The 15,974-nt window shown below is 32.7% G+C and overlaps 1 protein-coding gene across 2 annotated transcripts in view; it reads left to right on the top strand.

Moving 5' to 3' along the window:
* Nucleotides 1–15,974, top strand: part of Rps6ka6 (ribosomal protein S6 kinase, 90kDa, polypeptide 6) — a 180,854-nt gene that overhangs the window by 46,037 nt on the left and 118,843 nt on the right. For both annotated transcript variants that reach the window (XM_013507539.1, XM_005410079.2), the window contains 3 exons: nt 12,056–12,137; nt 12,935–13,015; nt 14,670–14,749. In XM_013507539.1, coding sequence (XP_013362993.1) covers nt 12,056–12,137; nt 12,935–13,015; nt 14,670–14,749 — 243 coding nt within the window. The remainder of the gene's footprint in view (nt 1–12,055; nt 12,138–12,934; nt 13,016–14,669; nt 14,750–15,974) is intronic.

The following is a 15,974-nucleotide window of genomic DNA, read 5'->3' as shown; positions in this document are numbered from 1 at the left end:
ATGTATCTATCCATTTCTTCTGGATTTTTACATTTTTGGGAGTACAGGCTCTCAAAGTACTACATACTGATAATCTTCTGGATTTTGTTAGTGTCTATTGTGATTTCACCTTTTTCTTTTGTAATTGTTTTGACTGGGTATTCTTTCTCTATTTTGGCTGAGATTGGCTAAGTGTTTTTCTATTTTGTTTATTCTTTTCTAGAGTCAGCTTTTTGATTCATACTTGTATTTTCAGTGTCAATTTTATTAATTTCTGCTCTGATCTTTATTTCCCTCCTTGTAATTGCTTTGGATTTGGAGTGTTTTTAGTTTTGTCTCTCCTTGAGGTCCATCATTAGGTTATTTGGACTTGCTTTGTTCTTTTAATTGGACATTCACAATTATAACATTCCATCTGAAAAGTTTTTGTTCTTTCCTATATGTTCTCTTATGTTTACTTGCATTATTGTTTGATCCTAGGAACTGTCTAATTTCTTTCTTAATTTCTTCTGTGACCCACTGATTTTTCAAGAAAATATTATTTAACTTCTATGTGCTTGTGTAATTTCTGTGTGGTTTTTTTGTCATTGACTTCTACTTTCAGTGTTCTATGGTTTCATAATATACATATATGCATGGAATAATTTTGATTCTTTTATATTTACTTAAGAATGGTTTATGGGTTATTATTTTTCTGTCTTGGAGAAAGTTTCACATGCTGCAGAAAAGGTTTGTATTTTGTTGTTGGGTAGAACACTGTAGATAACTATTAAGTCCATATGTTTGAAGGTGTGGATCATATCTGGTATTGTTTGTTGATTTTTTTTTATCTAGTTGTTCTATTTGTGGCTATTTGATATTGAGTTCTCCCAATATAATTGTCTTGATGTTTATCTGATCACAGTGTTTGTTTCATGGGTGTGACTGGGTTTGCTACATATTTGTTTATAACTTGTATCTCTTCCTCTGGAGCTGTTTACTTATTCAATATTTTGTGATTTTTCTTTGCCTCTTCTGATCAGTTTTGGTTTGAAGTCACTTTGTTTGAAAGTATGGGAGCTACTCCTTGTGTGTTTTTGAGCTCCTGTTGTATGGAGTGTTACTTTACATCCTCTGATTTTTAGTCTGTGAATTTGTTTTGGATTAAATGTGTTTCTTTTGTACATCATACCATTGGGTTTTGTTTTTTGATATTCTCTGACCATCTGACTTTTGATTGGGGAACTGATAACATTCACATTGAGAGTTATTAGTAAAAGTTATTGACTTGTTTCTGTCATTGTATTCTTTTCCTGTTGCTGATTCCTTTTTCCTCCCTTCTGTTTAATTTCTCACCCTGCCCAGTATCTTCATTCTATTAGACTTCTTGGCATTGTTGGCTTCATTTTCTGTTTCTAGAATATCCTTGAAGAAATTTCAGAGTGCTGGTTTGGTTCTCTTTGTAGTGGAAATATCTTATCTATGAATTTTGAAGGATAGCTTTGCAGGATGTGTATCAGTCTGTGTTGGAAGTTATATTCTTTTGGTATTTGCAACTCTTCACTCTAGGCTTTCTTGGCCTTTAATGTTTGTGCTGAGGAGTCTGCTATAATTTTAATAGGATTATTTTATGTGTAATTCATTATTTTTCTCTAACTGCTTTGTATGATTCTGTCCATGCGCTGGACTTCTAATATTTTAACTACAATGTATCATTGATGAGTTTTTTCTTTTTTAAGGGGTAGTTCTATATACCTCACTGATCTGTATACTAAATTCTTTCCCCATATTTAGAAAGTTTGCTGCTTTGATTTCTATAAACTTGTTTTTATATCATTTATATTGTTTTCTAATTTTTTATTAATTTTAGCTAATATTAAGTTAGCCTTCTGTGTATTTATCACCTAACAGCTGTTGGCTCCATTATTCGTGTTCTCTTGTTTTTACCATATCTCTAAGTACATATGTAGTCACTGTCCTTATTCGTATGTTCTAGTTCTCCCACTCTGTCCTCCAAGTGCTCACTTCTGCTGACCATACTTTCAAAAGAATGTTTACTCTGAATTTCTTTTGGTACATTTATATGGACTGCAATATTTTAATAAAATGATCATTTATGTTTTATATCATTTTATTTTGTGCAAAAGTTTCTTATTAGTGTCTTCTTGTAAACTCACTTTTTGCGTTATTAAATCTTTTCTCTGTTTAGTTGTATTATCTTTGAATTTGCTGAACACCTATTGATCTATTTGGATGTAATGTTTTATCATTTCACATAATTCAGCTGTGTGGGTTTTGATTTTTTCCCTGTTGACGCACCATGGAGTTTTTCCTGCTTTGGAGTACTTGGGAGTTTTTAGAAGCACCTTGTGACCTTGACTTCTCCTGTTTCTATTGTTTATTCATGTGTGCATGTGCTTCGGTTTACAGATCAATTATAATGAAAGATTGTGTTGCTAATGTGGCTATCTCTTTAGTTAGCATTTGCTTTTGAGTGACTCACTTTGGGTGTAGCTATGTATAGGCCTTTGCCTCTGTCCCAAGATCCTAACCACCTACTTAATTTTGGACAGAAGTATGCAGTGTAATTGTCTCTACACCCTGTTCTGTAGAAATGGACTGCAGTGTAGTTGGTGACATAGATACATACCATATGATGGCATACAGGAAAATAAGCAGATAATAGCAACAGCTATGCTACCGTGGCAGTAACAGCAACAGCCACAATAATAATAGAGTCAAAGACCATGTGGATAATGACATACCATGTGAAACAATAAAGGCTACCACTGTTCCACCCTTAACCTAGATAAAAGATCCAAAATTATAACATGGACACAAAGATAAACAAAACATTAGCTTACAGGAAATATTTGCTGAATATTCACTAAATATTTACTATTAACAATAATTCCATAATGGAATTATTTTATAGAAAAGCAAAGTAAACATAGAATGAACTAAATATCTAAAGACTAATCAAGCTTTTGTTATACTAGTAAAGATCAGACAGGAAACTGAAGAATGAAAGAATTTCAAAAAATAAAGCAAAGGAAGATGAAAAGGAAGAAAAAAAAGTGAGATGAAGGATCCTGTTAAGGGGTAAAGGCAAATTAAAAGAATTAGATTAAAGTGACAGTAAGGAAAATACAAGAAATAGAAGAAAATAGAGAACAGAATAACTAAAAAAGAAAAAATACGAAAAAAGCCAAAAATTTTAAAAAGAAAAAAAGAAAAGAAAAAAGAAATGAGTCCAAAGAAATTTCTCCCTGTTTTGCATGAGTGGTGTCTTTCCAGGGTCTGCAGTATTGGGCTTCATTAGACATGGGATAGGGATAGTGAGTCACTGTTTTGTTTCCAGACTTGATTTGTGTGTGAGTGCTAAACTTTGCCCTGCCTTTTCCTTTGGGCATGTAAGATTATGCTGTCTACCCTAACGCCGTAGTCACTGTGGCAGTTCCCCCTTTCCATGTCCCTCTGTCTACTCCCACATCAAGGCTTTTTCTGCCTAGCTTTACAGCCTCTGTGTTCATAAAATAGTCCTCCTTGCTCCAGAGACCCCTCTACCCTTACATCCCATGCAGTGGTACCCATCAAAACTGAAGCATATTCTTGTTCATGTTAGTAGATGAGAAAAGTATACAGACTACTCATTTATCTTCTGGATGTAAGTAGTGGGGCTGGCATTCAAGCAGCCTGCTGGATTTAATGCTGGCATTTGAGACCTAGCCATCGCCAAAAGTCACTTGTGACCAATGTGGCTTCTCACTGGATGGGGCTGAACATCAATGTCCTTCCAAGCTTGAGGTTAAACTTTTCACTTAAGTCTAGCCCTCTTTCCTCTCCCCAGCTGTGTCTTGTGGCCATCTCACACCCAGTCATTGTGGTAAGGTTGTTTAGTGGCTCAGTCTTAAATAATTAACCTCTTCCTAAAATGGTTCCTGATTTAATCCTCTCAAATACGGTGGGTTCTGCATTGGAGTTCTCCAGCACTAGCTTACCTTATGGAAGGAGTCATATTCAGAGAAAAAACCCTATATTGTTTTGTTTTAGCATTGTAATATGCTTTTTTATTAGTCCGTGTCTATAGTACATAATGTTTACATTCTTTGTGGGAAGTTGGTATGTGTATATAATGCATTTTCCTTTTTCATCTCTTTTTCCTTCCTTCCATTCTTCCTCCACTCATCTCTTGATCCTTTTCCTTTGTTTTCATTGTAAATACAGTTTACAAGAGCCTTAGACTTTTCTTGAGGTTGACGGTCCCAGCTCGATTCATTATTTCTCTTTGAACTGCTGACCTTCTCCAAGCTTACCTTGTGTTAGTGGAGACAGGTCCCTCTCACCAGAAGCCAGGCTCAGCTTTCCAGCCTGTTTCACTCTTTTCTCTGCATTGCATTCTCTTTCTCAAGCTTCTTTACAGTTTCTAGATTTCCTGTCAGCTCCATCCCAATGCCCAAAGATCTATTTCTTTTTTCCTCCTTATCAGGTTGTTTTCCAGGTGTATAGATTCCAGATCCTGGATAGGCTGTGTTTTGTTGTTTATCTCTACTCCACAATGAATCCCAATTTTATTCCTTTCATTTCATTTCCATTTATTTATACTTCTAAAAAGATTTTCAGTTATCTGGGCTTACTGATTTCTGTACGACAAATAGAGCATGCTCTTCGTTACTTGCTTGAAATCAAGGTAGTTTGATTTTTATTTAAAAAACTGCTATTCTTTGTGTCTTTGTTCTTATTGTCATGAATATGACTTTTTCTCTACTGGTGTTTCTGTCTACATTTCTTAACTCTGTGTCGGAAGTTAGAATTTATATATTAATTCATGTATGAGTTCGTGTATTATCTGTCAAAGTGAGGTAAATCAAGGGTATATAAAGTGGGGAAAGACAAAGTGTTGGGTGATAGATGGATTGTGTGACAGACCTTCCTGGTTTCAAAGATCTTAAATTTTAAAGGAGAAAGCAAAATTCAGAAAAGTTAACTCATATTCTCATTATTAGACTAGTTACAACCTCAAGTTAAAATGAAGATATATAAGGATAAACTGCTAATTCCATTTTAGATCAGGTTTAGTTTCAAAGGGGAAATATAAGGCAATTGAGCAGTGATTATCTGTAGTTTTCTGGAACATTTTAAAAGAAAGACTTATTGAGCACTCAGTATGTACAAAACAATTGTGACTCATGTTTAAGAATATGAAATACATTTCAATTGTCATAAAATAGTTTGATATCTGTATAGTATAGAATATCACACGTGAAACATATGAAGGTATTTTCAGTACACAAAAAAGACTGATACAGATTGTGGTTTGGCAGTAAATTGGTGAAGGTGTTATATACAAAGAAATAGGACATGAACAGTATGCCCAGGGGAAAAGAAGCTCTATTAATAATTTGGTGGGAAAGGGTGGGTGGCTTTAAAACTAACCTGTGGAATAGGCATATGCATTCTATACACCATTATTTTAATGAATCTGAAAGTATAAAATTCTTTTATCTATTTTTCACTTGAAGCAGTTTTTTTATGTTAATTTTAGAACAAAAGTAAATTTCTTTCATATCACAAATTGTAAGAATGCTTAAATAATTGACTTAAATTTGTCTCAGTTACACAAATAAAGCCATTAAAATTAATTTTTATATGATATATATATTTATTCATATCTACATTTATTTTTCCAAATATATTTCTCAGTTCCAAGGTCAGATAAGTTTCTCTTATGGGTCTTCATGAAGAGAATACTGTATTATATATTGAACTTTCTATCAATAACGTCCTCATGTTAAATATATATAACAACATGCTGACAAGCTGTCCTTAAATTCAAGAAATATTCAGCTTTTTCTACGTGGAAACTTTGGTATATAGAAATGGTATTGCTGAAATCTTTTTAAAATTTCTGATACTAAAATATAGGCTAGTGATCTTTAAGCAGTTTATCAACCAAATAAATATTAATGAGGTGGCCTTTATTTTTCTCTTTAGATGTGGACATACTTGCTTGTCAGTATTACATCATTTGTGTAGGCATCGCGTGGGAGTGACTTGTTATGTGCTAAACCTATTCAGGAATTTGACCAAGGCTGTGAATCACATAAGTGTAGGAGCTATTCCCAGAAATTTTAGGCTGCAGAGTCTTATTTAGATTTTTCTGCAAAGGTTCCATTGTTAAAATGCAAAGTGAGATTTTTAGCTCAAAGTTTTATGATATGTAATGTCTTTATAATTACTTAATGAGAAGCAGATACTACTAAATTCAATTAAAATTGTACTTTAAAGAAACAAGCATTATTCTCAAAAGGTGCATGTAAAATTCCTTATTAAGCATACCGAGTACAGTGCTACTAATGATCACTAATATATGGATTAAAATATGGTATACCTAACAGTTTACATTATTTTAAGACATAAGTATAACATATAAACCATTTTTAAATTTTTTTATTTTAAAGAGAAAAAATCAGTGATGTAGAATTTCAAAATAAGATGGTAGGAAATTAATGATGGTTAAAATATTGCATATTGTTATCTTCAAAGTGGTTGCTTACATTATAGATTATAAGTATGCAAAAACTGATCAGACAATATAAGTACAAACTGTTCTTTTCAAGGAACTAATAGAAATTAGTAGTATAATTATCTTATCTATCTTGTGTGTTTGTATATATATTTTTTTTCTTTTCTTTTCCCTTCCTTCTTTTCTCCTTTCCTCCACCTCAATTGTTCTTTCCCTTTGAGCAGTTTCTTTTCCTTTTACAATATCAATTGTACATTTTGTGTCTTTTTACTCTGTCAGTTTCTTACACTAGGAAGACAATACGATATTTACACATGCAAGTTTGATTTATTTCACTTATAAGTATGGTCTCTGTTTGCATTCATTTCCCTATGAAAACCTCGAGGTTGTCCTTCCTTATAGCTGAGTAGTACTCCATTGTATAAAAATACCACATCTTTTTTAACCATTCCTCAGTTGATGAGCATTTGGGTTGTTTCCAAGATTCAGCTATGACAAAGTGTGCTGCTATGAGCATGGGTGCACGTAGATCACTGTGGTGTGATATTTTCAATTATTCTGGAAAAATACCCAGAAGGATCATAGCTGGGTAGAATAGAACCACTAATCCTAGGTTTTTGAGGAATCTCTACAGTGATTTCCACAGTAGCTGTACCAGTCTACACTCCCACCAACAGTGGGGAATGGTTCCTTTTTCCTCACAGCCCCACCCACATTTGTTATTGGTTCATTTTTTGATGATAGCTATTCTTTCTGAGGTGAGATGGAATCTCAGTGTTGTCTTAAACTGCATTTCTCAAATGACCGATGTTGAACATTTTTTCATGTACTTACTTGCCATTTGTATTTCTTCATTTGAGAAGTGTGCATTCATCTCAGATGCCCATTTTTGGACTGGGTCTTTGACATAAACCATTTTTTTAATTGGTAATTTAACTTATGAGATGTTATATTGCAAGATCATATACAAAATGTACATTCACTAATTATAAAAATTATATTTTACCTTTTATGAGAGTAAAGCCTTAACTCTAGGTTTTAAAATGTATTTTGAAAATATTGAACTCTTGTAATATTAAACATTTGATCAACTATCAGGTGGTAGTTTTAAAAATATGTTTATATTTTAAATTTCCCTGCTGTTGGTTTTCTCTCTGCAGTCAGCATTTCAAAATATGTGATCTTCCAGTTCAGTTCCACAAATACTTACTGAGCAATCTGTAATGGAAAATATAAAATTCTGTGTAGTTGAGGGTAAAATATTGAAGTAACTCCTCAATCATTTTCCTACTAGATAGTTTCCCATAATCAGATTAGGGTAACTGAAAAGAATTCTGTCCTATTAGGAGAGATTTTGTTTTAGGTGCAGTAGTTTGAAGCCATGTAACTACATTTGTTGTTGATTAGAGGAAGAGGGCATGGAGAGACGACTTTTAAAAGCTTAAAAACTTTTTATTAGTGTATGTTTTTTTAAGCCATAATGATTACTTTCTTCTTGGGGGGTTGATACATATATACTTGTCACATCTTGATCACTTTTCTTTTCTCTGCCCTGCCTCCAACTTCTCCTCTCCCTCTTCCTCAGATGCCTTTTCAGTCTCTACAAAGTCTCCCTTCCTGTTTCTTTCATTTTTCAGACAGGGTTTTGCTATGTAGTTTAGAATGGCCTGGAACTCACTATGTAGTCAGGTTGGCGTCTAACTCATAGCAATCCTTCTCAGCCACCCAAGGGAGACAGTATGATGTTTACACATGCAAGTTTGATTTATTTCAATTAGAAGTATGGTCTCTAGTTGCATCTATTTCCCTGTGAAAACCTTGAGCCTCTCAAGTACTGAGACTACATGTGTGTGCCACCATGCCCAGCTGTTTACCTCCACATTATTAACCTGGCTCCCTTATTTGATCTTTAAATTATTTATATTTTGGGTCTCATACTAGAAAAACAATGGAATCTTTAACATTTGTAACTGCCTTATTTCACTAAAGTAGATTAGGTAATAATAAATAAATGCTTAGGGGCTGGGGATTTAGCTCAGCGGCAAAAGCGCCTGCCTGGCAAGCGCAATGTCGTGAGTTCAGTTCCTGGTACCGGAGAAAAACCAATAAATAAATAAATAAATAAATAAATGCTTGCTTCTCTATACTGGGAACAATAGCTTCTATTAGATGGCATATACTAAGACTTTTTAGAAGATTCAGGAGAAATGATGGCTTTATGCAACAATGTCTTTCAAAAAGCCTGGACTGAAAAAAAAAAGCCTGGACTGGATATGAGGATGATCTGGCTGTAACATCTGTCAACCCATTGATCACCAGGGTTGATTCAACTGATCTGGCTGGCTAGGCCAGTTTCCCCTTCCTCCCTCAAGGCTCCACGTGCGTTCCTTCTGAAGTGGCGCGCTCCGTTGAAGAGGACGACCACCCCCGATAGAGGAGGACTGTTCCTCGGTCAAGGGTATATGAGTAGCTGTGCTCCTCTGCTAGAACCTCCAAACAAGATCTCAAAAAGCCTGGACTGTTTCTCTCCCTATTCTTTGATTGCCTCGTCTCAACCTGTATACTCTGTTCTTTGAAAATTCACAAAAGACTATGTTTCAGAAATGAAATTCTCAAAGTGTGTTCTGTGTATCCCGAAGCATCCCCAAGACTTTTTCAGGCAATCCTTAGATTAAATTCATTTTATAATAAGTGTAAGACATTATTTGTACAATTACTGAAACGGTAATTACTCCAAGCACTACCAGTAACCATTGTGTTCTCCACTGTGTCGTACTTGAATTTAAGAATTTTCTTAATGGAACATTAACAGTTACTTAAGTATTAAATTTTAATCCTTAAATATGCTTCTTTTTAATATTTTTTTTTTGGTACCGGGAATCAAACTCAGGACCTTGCGCTTGCCAGGCAGGCATTTGTGCCACTAAGCTGTATCCCCAGCCCCTTTTTAATATTCTTTAACATTTTATTAGTATTTTTTAGTATATTTTTCTAACACATAATAAATGTATTCCTTATATGATATTGGTATATGTACATATCACATCTTGATCCTAATTACTTTCCCCTCCCCTCTCCTCTCTCATAAAGCACTTTAGCTACACCCAAAATAAATTATCTACAGTCAGAACACTTGTGGAGTTTTTTGTGTTATCATCCTATTTTTTTATGGACCACCATTTTTACTTGAAATAGTAGCTGGTCAAAGATGGTTACATAAATTTGGGTATTTGGTACATGCTTTTTCAAATATGAAAGAAGTGAACCTGTTACTTAATAGAAAAAAAATAACCATATTTTTATCAATGCTATAATTTCAAGTTACAAGCAAAAATTGCAGTGTTAGAAATTTTTTTGTCACCTTGAGCTTAATATTTTAATAGCTTAATACTTGAAAGATTTTTTCTGGTAATATTTCTGGATCTCTATTTGTAAGATTAATATAACTAAGTTAATTGATATTTTGACTTGACCAATGCATGATATAATTAAATGAGGCACAAGTGCAAAATCCATTCAAAATGCAAGTTAGACTACTGGACTTTTTATGTAACCAAATATAGACAGTTAATTCATACGGTTTCAGAGTCTCCAATTCTAGGGACCTTTAAGAAACTGCCATTTGTCAAATTCTGGTGTGTCATCAAAGTATTCACTATTATGTGAAAAGTCTTATCAAAATATTCTTCCATTTTACAAATTATGTCTTCTGAGGCCTGATATGTTTACCTGTACTTCAAGGAAAACAACTTAATTGTTATTGCTTAACTGTGGAGGTAGATATGAAAATTGATCTATCTCTGTTTTATTAAATTATATTGTAGAAATTTGCAAAAATGTCAATCAGTGTCATTCTTTTCATTACCTTTTTGAGTTGGGAAAACATAGTTATCTTTATAAAATATTTATGTTTGCATGTGACAGATTTGTTTTTAGTAAATTAATATATGTGTTTTCTGTACCAATTTCTAATACAGTAAATATATAGAGATGTAGCACACAAAACAATATGTCAGTAGACATAATCTACATATTGGAGTCTCTAATAATTTTTTAAGATTTTAAAGGATTCTTGACTTAAAAAGGTTGAGAACTATTTTCCTGGAAATGACTGATACAGTTATCTTGATTGTGGTAAGGTCATCATTCTAGATGATTCCTTTAATGTTTTCTCCTTTTCATAGGATTTTGACTACTAAAAAGGAAACTGGCTACCTACATTTAGTTGATCTTCTCAGTACAACTCAGTTAAAATTTTGACCTTGGTGCTTAAGTTTAATGCCATTTGCCTAGCTTACAAACAAAAACAAGAAAAATGAATGGGTAAATATGCATCTGGCATTGTAAATTCTATAAATTAGTATAGCTATTATATGATTTTAAGCTTCCAGGATAATCCAGTTTTTGTGTCTGTTGTATCTAAACCATCTTGAATGATACACTTTTGTGATTAAAACATCCTTGTTTAGCATTGATAATATATTAATTTTATTTTTTTAATGCTTCATCATAGACAGCAATGAGAGTAGATGATGGACTATGTTAAATTTGACACCTGCTCAAAATGCTTACCATTTTCATCAGTGTGAGCTCCTATGTCTTTAGGAATATCCTTTCCAAGTTTCAATCCAGTAAATTACCCCACAGAATAAAGTGGTAGACGTCTTCTGTGGTGAGATCTACGCTTTCTGAGGGTTCTACATTGCTTGTAGAAATTTGGTTGAAGTTCAGGCTAGATGTGAGACAAAGTGACACAGGGTAGTAGTTTTAATCTTTTAACACTTTCAGTTCAGAAATATTAGTGATATTCTGTAAAATGTGAGATTTGATTTAATTTCGTCATTCTCGTTTATTTTAGAAGATAGGTTTATTTTTTGCAAAAACCTACCTTTTGTTAATATATGGAGTCTCTTGATTAATATACTCTAAATGTAGTATGAACTGTTGTGTGAATTGATAAAACTGCTTTTTGATACTGGCAATTCATTCCAGGCCCCTTGCACTGAGAGTTACCTCCCAAGCCACTGAAAAACACTTAAAACAGTTTGACAGAGTACTTTTCAATTTCATGTTTCTAAATAATTCACTTTTGTTTTACATTTTGAGACAGAGTCTTACTAAGTCTCTGAATTGCCTAGGCTGAGCTCAAACTCCTACCTCATTCTCCCAGAGTGCTGAGATTACTGCAATGGGCCACTATGCCTGGCCTAAATAATTAATTTTGGCTACAAATTATAGAACTAACATCTGCAATGGATTGGAGGAAAGAGACAAAAACACTTTCTCCTACATAGAAAAAGTGAGAAGTGCTGCCCTGGATAAGTGTGACAAGACAAGAATAAGCCTGAAATGATCCTCTTAGTTTAGGTTTGATCTGAAGGTGTAATTTCAAGTAGAAGAAAGCAGAGGTCCCCAAAAATATAGAAATATAAATAGGGGAGTGATCATTCTTTAGAAGAATCTGTTATATGGTGCAAAGAGAGGTACAGTGAGAGAAAGGGAGAGAGAGACAGACAGACAGAGACACAGACAGACATAAAATGTGAATTTTTCTTTAAATTCTTCTATTAGGTTTTTCTTGTTAGAAAGAAGACTGGGCCTGATGCTGGACAGCTGTATGCAATGAAGGTGTTAAAAAAAGCTTCTTTAAAAGGTACAACATTACAATATTTATTAAAATAGCATTTAGTTTGTTTTTTTGTTTTTTTGTTTGTTTTTATTTCCGGTACGGGGAATTGAACTCACGACCTTGCGCTTGCCAGGCAGGCGCTGTGCTGCTGAGCTAAATCCCCAGCTAAAATAGCATTTGAAAAAACCTATTTTTACAAATATGATGTACATTACTTGTATAAGGTGAATAGATGTAGTTTCTTTTTAACATTTACTAATTTAGAGATTTTTTGTCAGGAAGTGATACTTCTAGGGTTTGATACTACATATGCTTTAATTTAATGTGCCCAGGTAAATATTTAATGCTAGGGACGTGACATATTTTATTTAATTCAATATGAACTTAATTTTTTAAGCAGTACTCTTTGCTTTCAAAATTTTTGTTTTTCCATTTTATCTATTGATATTTCATACAGAGCAAGCACAACCACCTCTACATATGTATATGTACTATATTGCAGGCTGTGATAAAAATATCATTATGCTCCATTTTAATTAATAAACTCATTTGAACTAATAAAGACTGATATATATATATATATAATAACAGAATATTAGCCAAATACCTATTATGCCACTTTAACCCATCTCTACATAGAAACTAAATTTGTTGACTTTTTGAGAATATTGTCATTTCAATGTAGGAATATGTAGAATGTTATAGAATGTAAATTTAGGCATCTATGAAATTGTTTTATATTTTTGATTAGTAAATTATCGATCAAGTCTTTACTAAAATATAAAAAAGTATTGTATAATCTACTCTTGTGTAATTTTTAGTTCGAGACAGAGTTCGGACAAAGATGGAGAGGGATATACTAGTGGAAGTAAACCATCCATTTATTGTCAAACTGCACTATGGTATGTAGTCCTTCTCTTATTTAACGAATTAGAGAATTAAGATTTCCTTTCAGATAATACTATATCAAAAATAAGTGGCATGCATTTATTTAATAAACTATGTGAAATGTTTATACTGAAATAAATTTCAATAGCTAGCTTTTACTTTTATTTCTGTCATTGTCTACAGTTAGTTAATTTGTCTAAGGTAACATGCTAGTGTCTTCCACTTACTTTCCAAAGTAGTATTTCTCTAGTAGGCTGTATCTTCATTTATCTTAAGCTATAAACTACTGTAATAACTTATGGAAGGCATTTGGGTCTTTGTTTATAATAACCATATTAATCTTATTTCCTGGCTCTGTTGAAGCAGACTATGTAGTTAAATTGTATTAATTTATTTTAACTACTTTTCATACTTATGAGCAGAGGAATATTAATAAGAAGCAAAAAAAAGAAAAAGAGGCAGTGGGCTTTATGAAAAAAACTTGAGGTTTGGAATCAGACATTTGTGAATTTGAATCATGGCTCTTTTGCTAATACATGGCTGAGATATGCTTCTGTAGGGAGCAAAAAGAAAAGTAAGTAGATAAAATCAAATCACTTATAGCATACTATATCACTTTCAGTTTCCTGCATTTAAAATATAGCAGCTATTAATTTTATTCTCAGAATAATTTTGATAATATATTAGTTACTAAATTATTTTTAGAAAAAAAAAACCCACAAGAAGTTCCCATTACTCTTTCACTTTTGTTATCCTAATAATATAATAGTACCTTAGGACTTCCTTGAATTTCCTGTATGACATTAGATCCAATTGGTAACACCTATTATGTGCAAAATAGTGTTATTAAAATCAATGGGCTATAGAAGTGAAACCATCTCTCACGTCATGAAATATGTAATATATAGGAAACATAGGCAGGTAAACTAATTGTAAAAATCAAAATGTAGTAATTACTATAAAAGTGTCATAAATAAAATACAATGAGATCTCAAAGGTTGTAGCAAATAATTTTGATGAGAGTAGGGTTAAAGATGCTGTAAGTAAAGGTGAAAAAAGAGAAATCTTGGGAAGTTTAATTTTTGTTGAGCTTTACAACATTACTAGATTTTCAAAATACAGTTAGGAGACAAAGTTCAACCAAATGCAGTAGAGCATGATGCTTCATAAATCAGGAAAATATTGATAAATGTTTCTTTGTAAAGCCACATGCAAAGCTGATTATGTTCTGAGAAGGAATATGTAGCTGTTTAACACTTGATTAAACACTGAATTTAATTGTGAAATGACGTTTTTTAATAATTGACCATGTGAGTTCATACTTAATTACTTTATTGTATTTAGTGATAAAAATTTAAACAGAAAAACTAAAAAGTATATGTGTACATATATATATGAGTAAAAAATATATTAAGCTTTTCAAACCTTTAAGATTGTTAGTTTTGGGGCTGGGGATTTAACTCAGCGGCAAAAGCACCTGCCTGGCAAGCGCAAGGTCGTGAGTTCGGTTCCCGGTACCGGAGAAAAACCAAAAAAACAAAAAAAAAAAAAAAAAAAAAAAAAAAAAAAAAAGATTGTTAGCTTTTTCTCTTTAAAATAGAAAAAGAATTTAAAACAACAAAAATTTAAAAAAGATTGTTTTTTTGCTGCATTATAATTTCTAATTAGCCTTTCAGACTGAAGGGAAGCTGTATTTAATACTGGATTTTCTCAGGGGAGGGGATGTCTTCACAAGATTATCCAAAGAGGTGAGTATCTATAAATTTTTACTCTATCTTGTTGAAACAAAATTAAGGAAAAAGCATTATTCCTATGGAAATTTTAAATGATAATTATTCTTTTGTTTCATTACACAGTATTTAATAATGTGCCAATGAATAGCACTTTCTGTCTTCCTTATCATTTAGACCATCTATGTGATACTCATTCTCTTAGACACGAGAACAATATGAATAACTGGATGAAGTAGATAGGAGCAAGCCTAGGACTTTGGCTACTCAAGCTACGTAAATGCCTCTTGGAGTAGTGTTCATTAATTTTAAAATAGCATTATTGAGGTATAATTGACATACAATAAATCACACACATTTAAATATACAATTTGATAAATTTTGACATTTATATATACTCATGAATCTATAATCTAAATAAAAATAATCAGGATATCCACTATTTCCAACAGTTTTCTTGTGCCCGTGTAATGCCTTCTTCCCATCTTGATTTTACTAAATAGGTTTTCTGTCATTATTTGGTTTGCATTCAGTAGGAGTTTGTGTAAATGGAATCATATACAGTGGTACCTTGATTCACGAATACTTTTGTTTGCAAACAACTTGTTTTGCAAATAGAAGTGTTTGGCAAAAATACTGTTTTTGTTTGCAAATTCTGTCTCAGGTAAGAAACGTGAGCACAGCTGTCTTTCCCACACAAACACAAATGTGGCCATCTTTTTCAAAATCATAGAACAAACTAAGTTTGTGAACTGAGGTCTCACTGTATATCATTTTGTCTGGCTTAAATCAACATGATTATTTTGATTTATCCATGTGTTGTATGTATCAATAGTTTATTTGTTTTTATTGCTAAATAGTATTACCATTGTGTGGATACAGTGTGATTTGTTTATCTATTCATCTGTTGATAGATGTTTGTGTCATTGCAGTTTTGAGATATTACCAATAAAGCTGCTGTGAACTTTCATATACAAGTGATTATATGGACATGTGTTTTCATTTCTCATCAGTAAATATTAGGAATATAATTACTGGGTCATATGATAGGTGTATGTTTTAACTTTTAACAGTACTGCCAAACTGTTTTCCAAAGTGGTTATCTAATTTTTACATTCCCAACAGCAGCACATGAGTTTCATTTGCTTCGCATCCTTGCCAACAATTGGTATGGTCAGTCTTTAAATTTTGGCTATCTGATAAGTATGTGGTAGTATCTCATTGTGGCACTGAGTTTCATCAC

Source organism: Chinchilla lanigera, unplaced genomic scaffold (assembly GCF_000276665.1).
Source record: "Chinchilla lanigera isolate Chin_1 unplaced genomic scaffold, ChiLan1.0 scaffold00128, whole genome shotgun sequence".
NCBI lineage: Eukaryota > Metazoa > Chordata > Mammalia > Rodentia > Chinchillidae > Chinchilla > Chinchilla lanigera.
Note: the sequence above shows the minus strand (reverse complement) of the source record. Positions and strands in the feature narration are given on the sequence as shown.